We start from the raw sequence: 18,368 nt of genomic DNA, 5'->3' as shown, positions 1-18,368 counted from the left end.
ACCGCTGCAGGCGGGCCAGCCCGGGCCCGGCCGCCACCTCTCCCAGCGCCGTGCGGGGCTGGGGCAGGGAGCGGACCCGCCGGGGGAGCCGTGACCCGCTGAGGGGCACAAGGCAGGCGGGACCCAAGCCCGCCCCCCCGCGCTGCCGCCCCGCTCCCCTCCGGGCCCAATCCGCGCCGCGACGGGAAGCGCCGCCTCCGGAAGCCGGGAGCGGAGGGCGGGAGGCCGGCGGCCGGCGGCGCGGTGGGGTCGGGGGAGGCCCGCGGGAGGGAGGGGGCTCGGCAGCCGCTGGTAGGAGCGCCGGCGCCCGGCCGGAGCGCCCCGCCGCCATGCCCGCCTTCCGGCAGGTCGGGGAGAAGCAGCTGCCGCAGGAGGTGGTGTTCATGGCCTGGTCCCCCAAGAGGGACCTCATCGCCCTGGCCAACCGGGCGGGGGAGGTGAGTGGGTGCGGGGCGGCCCAGGTGACAGGGGGGGAGGTGAGTGAGTGAGTGCGGGGCGGCCCGGGTGACAGGGGGGGAGGTGAGTGGGTGCGGGGCGGCCCGGGTGACAGGGGGGGAGGTGAGTGGGTGAGTGCGGGGCGGCCCGGGCGACAGGGGGGGAGGTGAGTGAGTGAGTGCGGGGCGGCCCGGGCGACAGGGGGGGAGGTGAGTGAGTGAGTGCGGGGCGGCCCGGGTGACAGCGGGGAGGTGAGTGGGTGCGGGGCGGCCCGGGTGACAGGGAGGGAGGTGAGTGGGTGAGTGCGGGGCGGCCCGGGTGACAGGGGGGGAGGTGAGTGGGTGCGGGGCGGCCCGGGTGACAGGGGGGGAGGTGAGTGGGTGAGTGCGGGGCGGCCCGGGTGACAGGGGGGGAGGTGAGTGGGTGAGTGCGGGGCGGCCCGGGTGACAGGGGGGGAGGTGAGTGGGTGAGTGCGGGGCGGCCCGGGTGACAGGGGGGGAGGTGAGTGGGTGCGGGGCGGCCCGGGTGACAGGGGGGGAGATGAGTGGGTGGGTGCGGGGCGGCCCGGGTGACAGAGGGGGAGGTGAGTGGGTGAGTGCGGGGCGGCCCGGGTGACAGGGCGGGCTCTGAGCGGGAGGCAGGAAAACGCCACCTCCTGTGCAGTGGCTGAGGTGCCTTTGCTGTTGTCTGTGGCAGAATTCTTGTAAGCTAAGCCAAGCACTTAGGAATAGCAGGGGGTTTTTTTATTAAGTGTATTAATGCTTACTGCCCTTCCGTTTTTGCTTTCTAGTTTCCAGACAAACCACTGATGATACTCTCAGTGCCCGCATCTGGGGGATGCTAAAGCACACGAAAATTCCTATTTAAATTAATCTATTTTCAGGTGTTTTTTGCCTGGAACTGCTGTTGCGATCATGCGTGTAGACAGACTTGTGCTTGCAGTTTGTCTGCTGGAGAGCTGCGGGTATCCCCTGCTGGTTACAGCCTGTGGGCTTATACAAGGCACAGCTTATTTCTGTGTTTCTATATACCAAACAGCATCCTGTTCTCTAAAGTGACATAGAAGTGAATCACCTACTAGAGGAGCAGGTGATAAATATATAAGATGCAATTGTTATTACAAATGGTAAAGAAGTGTATCTTGAACTGCTTTACAAACTGCTATTGATGGGAGAATGTGGTTTATTTTTCCGTCTTTAACGTATCTGCTTTGTAGGTTTTACTTCATCGGCTTGCAAACTTTCAACGGGTGTGGAGTTTGCCTCCAAACGAAAATACCGGAAAAGAAGTGACTGCTCTTGCTTGGAGACCAGATGGCAAAAGTAATGTCAATTATATAAGGTGATACGGTGCAATAAAAATCCCATTGGAAAAGAGTGAAAGTTGTGGTGATAATACCTCTTATCTGTGAAAGAAATTTTAAAGTAAGCTGTGTTTGAAGTGAAGGGTAGCTTAGTTTTATGTAGGGTTATTCAAAGCAATGGAGTTAGTTACACTGTTGAAAGCAATTGCAAGAAAGGTTTGCAAGGTGACTTTATACCTTCAAAAGCAGTACTTTCGACATAGCAAAAATTCCAGTTCCTAAGTGCAATGTTTTTATTTGAATGACAAAATTTATTGTGGGAGTACAGAGGCTGTCTGATCAGGGTTGACTGAAGAGCTTAGCTTATTTAGCATAGGCTGAACTTTAGAGGCTAAAATTACTCTAATAATATACCAGAGAAGGAAAAAAAAACCAAAACAACCTTTTCCTTATCAACAGAAATAATGTTGAAATTAGCAGCTTAATAAGCCTGGTGTGGAAATTAGGGTGTTTTTTTGACTCATTAGAGGCTGGAGAATGGTAACAGTCTTCTGCCTTGACATGTGGGTAAAAAATACCTACATATTATGATAGGAGGAGTTTAAGAAACTTCTTTTTAGGCTCATTGCCTGTGATTACAAGGAAGTAGGCATGGGAGCCTTGGCTTGCCATATGCTTTTATGGTTAATAAAGTTCAGAAGAAGGTGATGGAAAAATTGCTCTGCAAGTCTTAAATTGTATTTTGTTGTAACAAAACCCTAACCTTCCTGGTGTACACTCTTTCTATGTAATTTTGGCCTCAAAATTGCAAAAACGGAAGTATCTGCTTTATAAGAGCTGTTGTTGGAAGCGTTAGAAATGTGTTCAGTTCAACGTGTAGATAAATAATTGTGGAATCATGCCTTTGACTTAAATTTATCACCTAAAATATGATAGGAGTTCAAACCCTAATTTTATTGAGGAGGTTTCATATGATACTTTGGAAGGACTATAAATAGACAAAAAGAAAATTCTATCCAGTAGTTGGCTTTGAAGACACATTATTTTCTAATTCAGTATAAAGTAACTGCAAAGTTTTGCATGTTGGCTCTTCATATGTTTTACTCATCTTTCTCTAGTTTTGGCTTTTGGCCTTAATGATACCAAGCGGATTATTCTATGTGATGTAGAAAAACCTGAAAGCTTGCACTCCTTCTCCGTGGACTCCTCTATTACTTACATGCACTGGATGGAAGTAACTGAGGAAAGCAGGTGAGTCTGAAAAACTCCAGAAGTAAATTATGGGTTATGTAGCGCCACCTTACTAATAATTTATACTTAGGTTGTTACAAGCAGTCATATAAAATAATATGATATTACATAGCTATGTCTTTTTTGTTACCACTTGGCTAAAATTTTCCATTTGATTAGAACAGACACTTTTCATATGCTTGTTGTTAACGTTCATGTCTTAGACTTGTGATTCTTTACATTATACATAAAAATTTCAGCATGATCTTGAGCACCCACCTCTTAAGAGCTGCTTAATCTAGTATTAGCTTGTACAACCTGGCTACCGATCCAGTTTATTTCAATATCAATTAATTTATTAAAATCTATTTATAATAATGGTATTATGTTTGTCTATTTTGTTGGTCAGAATAAGTATTATATTTAAATCCTTCTTCACCTGTGCTTTCAAGATCTTTAGCTTGGTGCTGATGTCTTTCACGATGTGCCTTTGGTGTTACATCAGGGCCAATGGTAATTTTGTTGCTTCAGGAAGTCAGATTGCCCCTAGTGACCATGAGCCCTGTGGCGTTAGACAATTCTCAGCAGCGCTTGTGAGCTGGGGGACATCGTGGTCCCTGTTTCTGTGGTCTTATAAAAAACTCTATTATGCACCTTATTACACTGCAAGACAATAATATTAAAAAAAAAAAAAAAGGGAGGTGGTGTCAGCCTGACTTGGGGTTTTCATCCCCACCTCCAGGAAACACCGATCTTAAAACAGCAAGAAGATAAGTGCATCTGAAATCCCTCTAGCATTCTGTTCCTGTTGCGGATAGACTTATCTCCCCTTATGGGGAATCTGATCCTTCTGGCATGTTAAAGATGTGGTATTAGGTGTTGCACTTCAGTCTTCCTCTAATATCTCTTTATAGTGAAGATTTTTTGAGGTGTGGGTAGGTTGTACTGCAGGATTGTACAGTGTTTAAACACAAAGCCACAGTCAGTTACTGCATTACAGGTGATGAGGGGTTTGGTGGCAAAGTACTGAGCCAGCAGATACAAACTTTGAAATTGAAGAGATTGTCAATTTTGTTTTATTAATTTGTTAAATTATTAAAGGTCCCATAAGGGATTATCCTCTGATACTTGTAACTCTTTAATATATGTGACATATTGACTATATGCTGTAACTTTGAAGTTAAAAAGAAATTCTCCCCCATTTCTACAGCTTGGGTGGTAAAGACAGTCGTTTCTTTTTCAGTGTTCTCACTTCATTTTACAATGCTGAGGACGAATCAAATCTCCTTTTGCCTAAATTACCGGCACTACCAAAAAAGTAAGCATTATACTAGTAAGCTTTGGAAGGTACAATGTGTCATTGTTTTGGTTATTTGTCGTTAATGTTCTGCAGATGCTCATTGTTGAGAATAATAATTTTGTTTTCAGTTACAGTACCACTGCAAAAATTTTCAGGTAAGAAATGGTCATCTTATGTCTCTCTTTTTATTTTTTATTTTGTTTTCTGGTATTGAGACAAGCTGCATAAATCTCAATCATGTGTTTTGTATTTCAGTGAAGAAAAGTCAGATGAGATTATGAAACTTCTGGGTGATGTAAGGTAAATTCCGTATGTGGGGTTTTGTGGCTTTTTCTTTTTAAGCTATAAAATAATGGATAAGTGGGTTTACTTTTAAGTTATTCATAACCTATTTTTAAGGGTCCTGAAGATAGGATACAGAATGTCTCTTCTTTCCATGTACAAAGATAAAATTCAAAAAATATATTTAAAAAAAAGTCTCCATCAGTTTGCACCTTTATCAGCAGCTGCTTTTTGTGCCATATCTTCTTTTCCTTAGAAGATGATTTCTTGGGATGAATTTGAAGGCTATGTTGTATGTGGTATTTAAGCTTATCCAAGTGAATATATTTTTGCTTTGTTTTTAAATTTCTTGGATCGTAGACAGTAGTACAGTATTTCTTATTGTTCAGTGATTCTTTAGAAAAAGGATGGAATTCGATTATTAAGAATTGTATTTGTATGCATTAGAATTTATTTCAGTGTGCTCATCAACACATATTCTTCTATTTTTATAGGCTTAATGCTCTTGTCCTTGGTGGCAGCTCAGGATTTATTGAGATTTATGCTTATGGAATGTTCAAGATTGCTACAGTAACCGGGGTACATTCCGTTCCTTTCCATGTTTTTTCTTCATAATATACCAAACTACAGCTGAATTGAATGAAAAATATACATGTATGCTTACACATAAGTGAAACTGGGTTACTGCAGTTTAAAGAGTGGAATAGTTCTTTCGTTTCATTGAGTTGTGTGGTTATTGCTGGAGAGACATTCTCGCTCTGGCAATTTTAACATTTTGTTTCAAGTTAAACAAAGTTCAACACTAATCCACAGTAAAGAGGTTCTTTTTGTTCCTGAACAACAGCTGAATATTCCACTTCATTTTTACATGTTGTTGAATGCAGCCTTCTTTGTATGTGAATGTGTTAGAGCATTAAATACATCTTAGGGGAAATGCAATATTTCATTAACTTTTAAACTGGAATTTTTCAGGTGGCAGGTTCTTGTCGTGGACTATGTTTGTCTAGTGATTTGAAATCACTATCGGTTATTACAGAGATACGAGACTCTTCAGACAGTGAAGCAGAGATAACATATTTTCAGGCAAGTAAAGTAATTTTAAAATGTTATTTAAAAGTAAAACTGCTTTTTAAATTACTTTCTGGTAGCTTTCTTGCTTTCCCATTATTTGCGTAAGAACCAGAGTCTGTTTCCAGCCTTTCTGAAATTCACCCCAATTTAACTTCTGGATTTATGACGTTAACATGCAGTTTCACTGATGAGATTGATGATGATGATTATAATCTGAGGCATTCTTTTAAAATATTACTTTAAATATGACATTCATTTGTTCAGTTAAAGTTACACTTATTCAGATTTTCTTTATTCTGAACACAATGGCATAGGAGTGATGCTGTTGATTATGCAGTCTGTCCAGAACAGTCATCCTTAAAACTGTTACTGTTATAACTCCCAAATGAGGAAATTTATCAGGCATTTTTATAGATGTATTAAAAACATGTATTGCCCTTATGAATTACATGTATTACCCTCTTAAAATCAACTTTAAGGAAATGAGAAATTACAGTTTTTCTGTGAGTCCTTCTCATTGGTCTTTTCTGTTGTGTAGTCTAAAATTTCTTAAAAGACAAATCATCTGTGAACTGTTGCTTGTTTTGTTTGTTACAGCTGGACACTAGTCTATTATCAAGTTACCTACCTGAGGTAACTCGGATGGCCCGGAAGTTTACTCACATTTCAACTCTGTTACAGGTACAGTTGTGTTATGAAATATTTTTAATATTGCAATTCTTACCAGCTTCTATATTCTTAACACAAGTAAAAATCATGTTTTCTAGTAGGAAGCTTAAGTTGGTTTTAAGTCAATGTAGAGCTCTAACTTGGAATTTGATACTGAAGATATTATAGAGAATGTATTATGTCTCCCCTTTGTATTGTAACATCCAGTTCTTGCATGTGTTTTGAAGGGTGGAAAAAGGGAGTAACATGAAAGCGTGTGTCTGTGTTACAGTATATAAAGTTGTCATTGACGTGCATGTGTGAAGCGTGGGAAGAAATATTGATGCAGATGGACTCACGTCTAACAAAGTTTGTACAGGTACTGTGATCTTAACCATTCTTTTGGAAAAACTTTTTTTTTGCTGTAGTTCTGTTGTTCACGTTAACATGCTGCATATCTTAATGCTGTTTAAGCATAGTGCCTCCAGATAACAATCTCTAAGTTCAGAGGCAGCCTGAAACCTATTGTGTGTCAAGTGCTCTGACGCTAAAGATATCTGAGCACAATCAAGCACGACTGTATTGTGATACTTCTTTATTTTATTCATTCGAAGTTATTCACAAGTGATCGTTTTCAGCTTGCACAGCTATTGATCTGGTAGCTTTCTATTTAAGGTTGTGCTTTTTGTACTTCAGTCATTGATAAACTGAATACTGCAAATGTTAAGTAACGGCCCCCCAGCACTTACACCTAGTTCAACAGAGCCTGTATAACAGCCATGATAAGATACTCTTGCATTTCTTTAAATTTTGGGTTCACTGACCGTGGCTGGAAGTCAAACTAATAAAATAATTTATTTACTTTTTTAAAATGGATTATTGATGATGGAAAACTGCTTATAATTTTTACTGGGTAATACAACTGAAAATAACTTAAAATAACAGAAAATTTCCAGTGGTCACTAGTCTGATTTCAACATTCAAGTATATGGGTGGGTTTTCTGATCTATTTTAATTGAAGTGTTCATAAGATTATTTGGTAGCCTGGATTTAATCTCTTATCGATCTATTTCAATCATTTTGACTGACAGGAAAAGAATACAACCACTTCTGTTCAGGATGAGTTTATGCAGCTGTTGTTATGGGGCAAAGCAAGGTAGTTACAGTCGTTTTATCTGAGCATGTATTTGCATTTGATATTGAAATACAAAATTAATGCATATTTGGTTCTCTCCCCACCCCTCTTCAGTCTGGAACTTCAGGCATTACTAATGAACCAACTGACAGTAAAGGTATATTAATACTTTTTAACATATTAAAATAATGTATTTCAATATATTTTAATCACTGTTCTGTTAAGTTAATGGAACATCATTCTATGCTTGTATTTTGTTTGTAACAGGGTTTAAAAAAACTTGGTCAGTCCATAGAGTCTTCCTATTCCAGTATACAGAAGTTGGTCATTAGTCATTTGCAGAGGTAGGTCACAGAATGTCCAATGAATTATAGATAAAATGGCTAAAAGGCAGAATGCTGTATTAGTGGTTCTTTGAATGTACGTGTGCTGGTGCAGAGACCACAATCATGGCAAAATGTACTCACTTATTTTTTGGTAATGGAGAACTTTTGAAGCATTTTGAGCAATCTCTGTGACACATTACCTGTATATTATTGTGTGATGTGTTTATAGGATATATGCAAAATATTCACACCAGCTTTGTGTGGTGGTTAAAATCATTAGGACAGTATGTGCTTTTCTGTGAAGCGATACTTTAACTCTTATATGCCAGGCCACCTTATAAAGCTCTCCACTTTGCACATTAAATGATAAAAAGGGAGCATCCAAGGAAGCAGTGAATATCCAAAGGTTGACTAAACAATTATATTTCTCTGCTCTGCCTTCCTAGTGGCTCTGAGGCACTATTATACCACTTGAGTGAATTGAAAGGAATGGCTTTATGGAAACAAAAATATGAGTCTCTGGGATTAGATGCATCTGGAATTGAAGGTACAGTAGTCTCTATGCTACTTAACCACTCTGATTTCACTTTTGAAAGCTTAATAATGGTTGGCTCTTTTTGCAGATGCTATTACTGCTGTTGGTTCTTTCATCCTGAAAGCAAATGAGCTGCTTCAGTAAGTATAAAGTCCAGAGAATTTATAAGATGCCTTTTGAGTCTTGTGTCCTAGGGGAAGCATGTGGCTGGGAACTGAGTAGGTTGGGAGAGCGAGGCTGCTCTGCTGGCAGTGAGCTTTACCTTGTCTCACTGCATCTCATAGACTCACACCCCAAGAACAGTCTTACTTGGAAGGTTGCACTGGGCATTTTTTTAAAAATTGATAGTGCTTGCAGGCCTTTCTTTAGTGAAGATGGGAGTTAAGCCTGGAGCAGCTTGTGACATTTAGATCTGGTAATTTATTTTCTTTTTTCTTGCTCAGAGTTATCGACAGTAGTATGAAAAACTTCAAAGCATTTTTTCGATGGCTGTATGTTGGTAAGTGTGATAATATAGTAAGCATCTGCTGCCTGTTTTGTGTTGTAAGCATTGGAAGTGTCGGCAAGTAATTAAGCCAATATTAGTTATAATAATTTACTTATTTATTTCTGTCATAGAAAATTTCTGGGCATTTAAAAGGTTACAGTTGATGTTAGAAGAATAATTATAATGTTAAACACATAGATCATAAATTTGATAGTTCTCAATTGAACTTTGTGTGTGTACAGTGGGTATTGTGTATACTTATCCTGTAATGTAATGCAAACTGTTGTCTGCTTCACGAGCAATTTGCTCATCTTGACTTGGAGAAATTAAAGGCCTTTATTTAGTTTACACCAAATTTACTTTTCTTTTTTTATGCTGTCACTTGCTTCCCCTGTGGAGACCTGGTTAGCTGTAAGGTCACCCACAGACGTAAACAGTCCCTGAATGTCTGGATGCACTTAACAGCCATCTCCAATTGTAGCTGGTAGCTGCAGGTAAAATGTTAGAGGGATGTGCAGAACACTATTCTACCCTACTTGTTTTTATAAAGCGTTTATTAATAGGTTTATAATTTTTAATTGGTCTTTTTAGAATTACAAGTAGTCTTACCAGCTACTGTAATAGCACCAGAAATCCAGTTTTAGCACTAACTAGCAGGAATATAGTAAATTTAATTTTAAAAATTGCAGAAAGCAAAACTGTCAGAGTTCTCTGTCATAATATGAGAACTTGATTTAAATGTTTACTGTGTTTACTTGTGTTGAAACTAAACAGGGAACTGCTTATCTAAGCCTCACTGATCTAAAATTACTTCTGTGCAATTCTCTTAAAATACGTTACTCTGGGCATGACAGTATTTGTGTATTTTATATATATCCATTTTATTGCTCTTAGTATGTACAAGAATAAATTCTTATGAACTCTTTATAATAATCTTACCTCAGTCTTGTAGAGGGTATGATGCAATATTGGAAAATATTAAAGATAAAAATTCTCCAGGATTTGTATTGTAAGCTAGTGGATGCAAGTGAGGCTTAATTTCAGTCTCAATTCATATTCTTCCTTCCAGACTCTCTTGCTTCTGACAAATTACTTTCCTATTTTATCAACAGTGTCTTATTGCGTAGACATTGAAAATTAAGAATATTAGGAAAACATATTAATATTGATGCAGTAAAAATATTATTTTTCCCTCAGCCATGTTGAGGATGTCAGAAGATCATGTACTTCCAGAGCTGAACAAGGTAATAGTAACATTTTCTAATGAATTGTGGTATATTCAGTATTCTGCTTGAATTAGAGGGCAAGATTAAAGGTTTATTTTTGTTCCAAAACTTAAAGGGTAGCGTCTGTGTCGTTTCTGTCAGAAAGTTGGTGCCTGCAGATACAGACTAATATGCTGTCTCGCATGAATTACTTTTTCAGTTTCTTTGTTAATACTACTCTTTTTAGCAAACTGTATGTGAATGCCAGACCTGTGTGTATAGCAGCTCTTTAGATGCCCTAAATTACTAAGTTAAGAGGAGTGGGTTTTTAACATCTTTACCAATGCCCCACTAGAGGAGATGATCTCCAGAGGTCCCTTCCAACCCCAGCCGTTCTGTGAATACACCTGCATCAGGTTTACTGACACCGTCATGCTGGGTGAACCAGTTCCTACAGTCCAGGGCAGAGGTATCTTCCAGAGGGCAATAGATTAGCTATGTGGGATGGACAGACAGGGATCTCCTGAAGTTCAACAAGGATGAATATGAGGTTCTGTCCTGGGCAGAGTAACCCCCTGCAGTGGCCCCGCAGGGCCCCAGCTGCCAGGGAGCAGCTCTGTGAGATGGACTTTGTGGTGCTGGTGGATGCAGACTGGGCAGGAGCACAACTAGGAGGTCGAGAGAGATAGTTACAGAACAGGTGTTCTATCCTCGTTGAAATGTATTTCTTATCCTTTTCTCACTTATTTTCTTTTTTTTTTTTTCTTTTAGATGACTCAAAAAGATATCACATTTGTTGCTGATTTTCTAACTGAACACTTCAATGAGGTGAGTTATATTGGTTTGCCAAATACAGCATCTGACTGTATTTTTTCTGCGAAGAATTTAATCAGAAAAATCCTGTAATAAAATAATTCAATCATCTTTTTCTCATCAACTTTGGGTTTAAATAATGGTTTTGTTTCCATTATTTTTTCAGGCACCAGAACTTTACAATCGTAAAGGAAAATACTTCAATGTGGAGAGAGTTGGCCAGGTAAAGAACTAGGGAGTAAGTGGGAAAAGAGTAAATGATGAAATCCTTAGATGGAGAAGCTTTTAAAGCTGTGCCCACTTTTCTTCTCTGTCCCTTTTGCTCTGTGTTCCACATTCCAGTAATGGCAGATGACAGTGTTTTAATTATTTTCCACTATTATTATGAAAAAGAGTGTTTGAAAACATAGTTTTTTCTTGCAGATGTTGTATTTTTAAGAAAAGTTTGGTACTTCTTCACAGCTAGCAACAGTAATGTAAAACTGAAATGTGTTTGTCTTTATGCCATTAATTGCCGGATTTCAAAACATTTATGCTCTAAACTTGGTATAAAAATCAGTTTATTACGGAAACATCACTATGTGATCTTAGAAAGTAGTTGATTTTTCTTATTGTTTCAAGAAGGGGTAGAATATTTAGTTTTAAGAGTAGGTAGTTAAATTAAGAATAAATGTGTAACAGACTCATAAGGGGCAGTATTGGAGGTCGATTCTAATGTCCCTTATTCTTAAAATGCAGTCTTACAAACACCTATTTCTTTTCTAGTACTTGAAAGATGAAGATGATGACCTTGTGTCACCACCTAATACAGAGGGAAACCAGTGGTTTAACTTTCTTAAAAATAGTACTCATCTTAAAGGTAACGTGCTTTAGTAAAAAGTAAAAGTGAACTAAAGATAGACATAGACTATAACAAATGTAGAAGAGTAATCTGTGTTTTTTCTTGCTTATTTGTTATTTTTATAGTGTTAGTCGTGGGTCTCCATCTGAGTAGAATAAAATAAATGGGCCTTGTTATTTTTCACAGTTTTCATGTAGCTGCTTACCCAATCATCTACCATTTTCTGGGTATTCGGAGTTTCCGAATTGAAACATTTTTGTTTGGCAAAGTCGTATTTAGAAAATGTATTTTTAAACATACTTCAAAAATATTTTTGATACTTTAAATGTGTAGACTGCTTGACTGGTCATTTCTGTTACTACCCAAGATTTGTGATTGTAGACATGGATTGTAACTGGTTTTGTTGGTATTAATTTGGCAAATATTTAGATATTTGTCTCACTCTCAGAACTGTGAGGTTTATAGGACAAGTAATGCTTCTGTCATTGACACTTTCTACTCTTTGGTGTTTTATATTGCTTTGTTGTTTGGTTGATATCAGTTTTCTGGCTAAACATTGGAAAAGAAACAGGTTATGTACTTAAAATAAGTAGCGAGATTTATCTCAGAGCCTATATGTCTTCTTACAAAGTATTTAATAAGAACCAATCAATCCTATTGAAGACAAATCATAGCTACTACAAAAAGTATGTAAATTGTTGCAAAGATATTAAACAAGATATTTTATGACGCTTGTGTTCGTAGCTCTTGGGTAAATGCAATTCAGTCTTTTTGCAGTTTTGAATGGACTGTGAAGAAAAGCTGAAGGGGCAGGCAGACCTCCATTTCTCATTTATTTATCTCTTTTTGTATTGTAATGCAGTTAGGTGCTTGAGTTAGAATTTATAATCAGGGAATAATTTAGTCAGTCACCTAATCCAAGCAAAGCAGGGCTAGTTTTGAAGCCAGGCTGCGTTGCTCAAGGCTTTGTGCAGTTGAGTCCTCTACGCCTGCAAGGGTAGAGACCCTGCAACCCCTCTCTGGGCACCCTGATGCAGTGACTAACCAGCCCTTTTTTCTTTATATCTGATTGGAATTTCCCTTGCTGGAGCTTGTGACTCTTACGTCTTCTCCTCTCTCTGTGTGCAGCTTTGAAAATTATGTTTTCTTTAGGCAGATGAAGAGACCAACAGGTTCCTCCTTGTTAGCCCTCGCTTCTCTAGGCTGAATGAACCCAGCCCCCTCAGCTTCTTGTAAAGCACATCTTGCCCTGTGATCATCCTACTGACCCTCCACTGGCCCCATTCCAAGTTGTCACTATAGCAGCAGTGTACTATACTTTAAAGAGATACAAGCATTTTTAAAATTGAACTTTATCTGTTTGCAGAAAGTCCACTTCTGTTTCCCTACTATCCTGAGAAGTCACTGCATTTTGTCAAAAGGCAAATGGAAGGGGTCATTGATCAGTGTCTACAAAAGCCAGCGGTAAGTTTCATTATGTAAATGGTAACTTTCTTTTAGGGGTAGCAGTCAACTGGAAATAGTCATGCTTAGTAAGGCCTGAAGTCTTAATCTTTTGCCTTTGAGGGCCCACAACTTAGGTGGCAGCAGGTAGCCAAGCTTCACCAGTTCCAGGATGTCTCAGGCCTTTGAGCATAACGGGGGATTTTTTGTTTTGTGTCTTCTGTTCCCACATTACTGGGATGTATTTTTAAGATTAATTAGCTGGATGTACTAGGTACCTGTGTTAGTCAGCAATATGTTAGTGTATACATTAAGGAGAAACATGAAACAAGCGTATCGAGTGGCACTAGTGTTTGCATGAGGGATGTTTATTCCAGCAGAAACATTGGTGGATTTTTCTTTTAGATGTACTCAGGTGTATTTGTTTGGTTGGTTTTTGTCTTAAAAAGCTGTATAATATTGAATAACTTTCTGCGTTTTTTGGTTATATTTGTTAGGATGTAATTGGAAAGTCAGTGCATCAAGCAGTCTGCATGTCTCTTTACAAAACTTCTCAAAGGTATTTCTTTACATTATTTCTAAAGCTCAATTGTACAAAATTTCAGTAGTATTTTATAAACTGGCTTATTTTTTCCTTTTCAGTGAAGATTCCGCACCTCAATTATTTAAACTACCATTTCTGTAAGTATGCTGCTGTTTCTTGTTCTGTGTTACTTACCAGTTCTTAAAATATGAACTAATTTTTTATTTCCTTCTCCCACGTTACAGGTGGAATGACAAAACATCCAATATACATTATGTTCTCTTCACCATATTAGAAAATTCTATTTCTAAAATATACATTCTGAGGAGACATACTGATACTTCCAGGTAAGACAGAAAGAGAGAAGTGGTTTGTGAGCTTCAGCACATGTGTAGAGAGACAATTACAATTTTAATCTTTTTGTAAAACGAAGGAAGGAGCAGCATGAAAACAAGGATTTTTTGATACTAGAGAAAATTAGGAGGACATTAGGAGGCATGGCAGGAAATTGCAGCAGGAGTTTGTGTTGATTCAGAAATTGAATCACAGACTCATGATGATTTTAGGCTTAGAAAAAAAAAATCAGGCTCCCTTAGTTGTGCTCCTCCCAGAATTACTTGTTTGTGCAAACTTGTGAAAAATTAGAGGGAATCATGCTTTCAGCATTGCTTTGTCTTACTGTAAATATTCATGATTAATCCCTTGCAGCCTGTAACTTAATATTCTAAGGAAAAATGGGAGGTGGACGCAGGTGCAACAAATAGACTACACCTCTTTAGGGTGTAGTTTTTTGTACCTACAGGAGTTTCTGTGTCCAAGATGCAGTTTGTCACTGCCTAGTTGTGCTGATGCAACTGTGTAGGATGCATTCTGTCCGTGGGAGCACTGAAATGTCCTGCGTTTAGTAAACAACAAAAACTCCTCCTCTCTGTAAAATACTCATTTTTATAATCTCTGTAAATTAATTTGAGGAGATAAGGAACTGCGGTAGGGGTGGAAATTTTTAAAGCAGTTTTACTGCTGAAGAAAACAGATGGTGAATCCATCCTTTGTGTTTCCAGTTGAGAGCTGCTGATGACAAAATTACAGCCTTGTGGTGTATTTTCCATCGTATTTCCTCCCACATTGATAAAACAGTCTAAACTTGTTTTCTGTAGATTTGAGTAGCAAGTAACGTAACGGACCTGAGACTAGGACAATTGAGTTCAGCAGAGAAGAACTGCATCCCACAAGCCAGATCCAGTTTCCCGTTTGATTCCATTAGTCGTGTTTTGCTGAGTGACAGAAGAAATCGAAAGGTTCCCATCCACCAGTTACATCACTTTGGGAAGTAGCTGTGTATTGTCTTAAGCTCAGACAGGCTTACACCATCTCTCACCGCAGTTGCTGTTGGAGATTTTGGATTCACTGTGAATGGAAAATAGATTGGTCACTGAGCTAATGAACGCTGTTCTTCTAGGTCTGTCAGTAATGGAATTCTTGCAGTAGATTTTGGAAACTTCTTGAACAACAGTATAAATGAGAGCTCAGACTCCAGGTCAGTATATTTGATTTTTCTTCTAGAATTGCAGATTGCTAAACTGAAGACCATGTTTTCTACTGTTTATTTTACATTAAGATAACTTCTCAGGTATTATAGTTTGGCTTTTATCCTGCAAGTTATTACTGCAGTCGCTGGACCAGTTTGTAGTCCCTGGGTGAGTCAGGCTGTAAGAAATGGCACAGGTGAATGAAGCTGCAGGTCTGTGGGAGTCCTACTTTGCACTTCATCTCAAGGTCAAGTAAATTTAGTTTTCTAGATGAAAACTAGAGCTGTAGCACATGTTCAAGAAATGAAGCTACTTGGAAACAGCTCTTGCTTGTATCTGTAATGTTCTTTAAGATGGAGTGAGACTTGATACACCTGAATGAAGGCATCTTAGAAGGCATGGCAGACTAAGCTCATCCTTTTCATGTAGAAAGGCCAGATGGTGTTGCCCTCATTACCTTCAGTTGTGTTTCTAAATTTTCTTTGGTGTTTCTGTGTTTACTGTTTCTTTCATTTCACTTGAAAAGGGGAAAAAAAAAATCCTTTTTTTTTTTTTTTTTTAAATGTGTGTATGGTTTGCTTTTTATCTTTTGCCCTTAAGAATCATTTTTCCTGCATGATACAGGAGGCTGCTGCTGTGGTTATGGCTGTCTTTCAGTGTCTTAGCTGCATGGTTGACCTTTTTTTATCATTTACAGTAAAACTCACTGTTAACTACCGAATAGTTTTTAATATGAATGCTATGCAATGTGAAAATATTTTAGTTCTGTATTCATTTTTATTCCTTGATGTTTTCTAAATTCTTTTCTTATAGGTGCTACAGTTGTTTAGATGCACACTTCTATGATGATGAAACCGTAACTGTAGTCCTGAAGGAGAGTGTGGAACAAGAGGGGAAGGAGAGAGTCTTGGCTCAGCTGCCTTTATCTTCAGTGTACACAGATGAGGACCAAGACAGGGAATTTATCTGGGATTCTGCTAAAAGGTACTGAAAAACTTTGAGCAAGTCTGAGAATGCAGAACTGAAAGGCAGATTAAGCAAATGTTCTAATTGTGTACAGTTACTCATGCTTTGTGTGCGTAAATATTTTAAAGACGAAAACTCTTTTTGTGCCAGGAAGAGTGGGGTAAGGAGATGGAAGCTTCCTGAACAGTTTGTTTTGTGGTTTTTTGAGGGCTCGGTCAGGATTGGGTTTGCTTTTTTTGAGACTGAATACTACTTGTGTACATGGCTCTCATGAAATGGGAGGACCAATTGAAGACATCCTGTAGAATCAGAAATCTTTTTTTCAGAGAATGCTAACTTTGCTGCTCAGAATAGTTGAATTTAGGATGTTTTCAGCATATTTTCTTATATACCTCTGCCTTGTAATAAGGATATGTAGATATTCCTTAATTTTTACCCTGGCAATCACACTTAGAACTATTGTCAGGTTAGCGTTGAAACATCAGAATTGATGCCTCTCTGTGTTGGCACAGAGAGAGGAGAGCATTGGGGGAAGTGAACACACACACACACAAATGGCCAATGTAGTTCAGGCAGTGAATCTGATCTTTTAGTTGTTGTGCCTCACCTGCTTTTTCTTTTTTCTCCCTGTGCCTTTCTAGTGGATTGCTTAAGATACATTTTTACCTCAAAATAAAGAGCCATACTGAACCACAAATATTTTTTTGTGTGCCGCAAAGAGATTGTGTCTTGAAGAATGAACAGTTCAAGTTCAGACTAATCCTGGCCACTGTAATAGGCTGGGAGTTCCTTCGTAGAATCCCTGTGAGTGGGAGTGAACTCAAATGATACATCTTTAAAAGGTCATGGAGGCCAAACGTCTCTGTAAGTGGAGGCATCACCTCCAGAACTTTGTTCAGAAACTCCTCTTGTTGCAGAAGAGAGGTTTGAAGGATGGCCATCCTCATCCTCCTGCTGTAGCTGTTACTTAGGGGAAGATCAGGCTTTACAACCTCCTTCTCACCTGCTGTGATATTTTACCTCAGTTGAAACATGCTGTGTCTCCACAGTCACATCCCCGGCTCTTGAGTATCTGCAGCAATGTTATGATGGTTTCAAATGCTTGTCTGCTTGTTGCATATCATATAATAAAACGTAGACATAAAAAAACTGGACTGACTGAGGTTTTTCTTAGTACTGGAATTGTTTCTTATGTACTATCTTTGTGCTTTTCTTCTTACCATTTGCAGGCTGGATGAGCAAAGTGATGAGATACCCACACGTACTGTTTTCTTGGAGAATCAGTGGAGAGTGCTGGAGAATATGAAAGCTCAGTATGTTTCTGTAAATGGCATTAGAAAAGTTTCCTGTGTGGTAAGTACAGTGTCTGTGAACAAGCCTGTAAACTACTAAAGAAAACATGGTATGACTGGTGAGAGTGATAACCCATTTCTGCTAATTTAGTGAGATTTATCAAAACTTTTTTTTTTTAACAAATATATTATTGTCTCAAAATCTGTTATAAGTGTGTCAGGATACAGTCATACCTCTCTCAAAACACAACATGGAAAAACTTTAACAGAAGTTAATAGATCTTGCTTTACTTGTCAGCCTGCAGAGCAATTAAAAAGTTGCTAATTTCCTTGAGAGCTCCATTTCAAAGATAAAAGCTATTTTCAGAGCTGTTAGCTAACATTTACAATTATATTGGTGCTTTTATTTATTTATTCATTAATAATGTTTCCGTGTCTCTTACTGTCTCCGTAGCTAAGTTCAAATCTCCGTCATGTGAGGGTGTTTGAGATGGATGTAGAGGATGATGGGGAAGTTGAGGAAGAAGAGGAAGAAGAAACAACTCAGATTGCAGCTGGGGAACCTGATGAGCAAAATCAGTCCGCCGACAACCAGGACAATGTGTGTGGTACATCTGCTGAAGAACTACTTGATGAAACTGAAGAACAGGAATCAAGTCTGGATCCTTGACACAGGCTTTTATGCTGGTAAAGGGTCAAGACTGTAATCTAACTTCAGGCTGCTGAGATGATGTATCCTGTACCTACTCAGGCAGCTGTAGTAGGGTGTTGTGTGTCAGAATTCTGTATTGCTTCTCAGCAAAAACTGTATGTGTTCTAGATCACGTTTGTTTGACCCTTTTTTGTCTGGCACATGGTTTGGTATGAACTACACTTCCTTGAGAGCTTTTCCATTCGCATTTTTTTATAGGCGAGGAGAAGAAGAAATACCAACTGATGTTTTGTAGTTGACCTGTTCAGTCTTGAATGCTGTTATTAAGATAAAATGAACTTGTATGTGAAAA

At 39.1% G+C, this 18,368-nt stretch overlaps 1 protein-coding gene across 2 annotated transcripts; it reads left to right on the top strand.

Annotated features, from left to right (window-relative positions):
- The first annotated feature begins 306 nt into the window (after window positions 1-306).
- Window positions 307-18,243, top strand: ANAPC4 (anaphase promoting complex subunit 4). 2 transcript variants are annotated; one of them, XM_080344054.1, is made up of 28 exons: window positions 307-437; window positions 1,652-1,757; window positions 2,857-2,989; window positions 4,212-4,286; window positions 4,397-4,423; window positions 4,524-4,568; window positions 5,045-5,129; window positions 5,523-5,633; window positions 6,219-6,302; window positions 6,562-6,648; window positions 7,361-7,425; window positions 7,519-7,561; window positions 7,672-7,748; window positions 8,177-8,277; window positions 8,354-8,405; window positions 8,709-8,764; window positions 9,950-9,996; window positions 10,729-10,785; window positions 10,937-10,993; window positions 11,536-11,629; window positions 12,978-13,075; window positions 13,552-13,613; window positions 13,697-13,735; window positions 13,823-13,924; window positions 15,037-15,114; window positions 15,920-16,090; window positions 17,302-17,425; window positions 17,819-18,243. In XM_080344054.1, the coding sequence occupies exons 1-28, from the start codon at window positions 330-332 to the stop codon at window positions 18,032-18,034; spliced, it is 2,400 nt and encodes a 799-aa protein (XP_080200180.1). In that variant the 5' UTR covers window positions 307-329; the 3' UTR covers window positions 18,035-18,243. The 2 variants fall into 2 exon arrangements, with proteins under 2 accessions (XP_080200180.1, XP_080200179.1); XM_080344053.1 differs by having other exon boundaries at window positions 9,950-9,999.
- The last annotated feature ends 125 nt before the right edge of the window (window positions 18,244-18,368 follow it).

The sequence above is a fragment of the Nesoenas mayeri genome, assembly GCF_963082525.1.
Source record: "Nesoenas mayeri genome assembly, chromosome: 4".
NCBI classification, from domain to species: domain Eukaryota; kingdom Metazoa; phylum Chordata; class Aves; order Columbiformes; family Columbidae; genus Nesoenas; species Nesoenas mayeri.
Note: the sequence above shows the minus strand (reverse complement) of the source record. Positions and strands in the feature narration are given on the sequence as shown.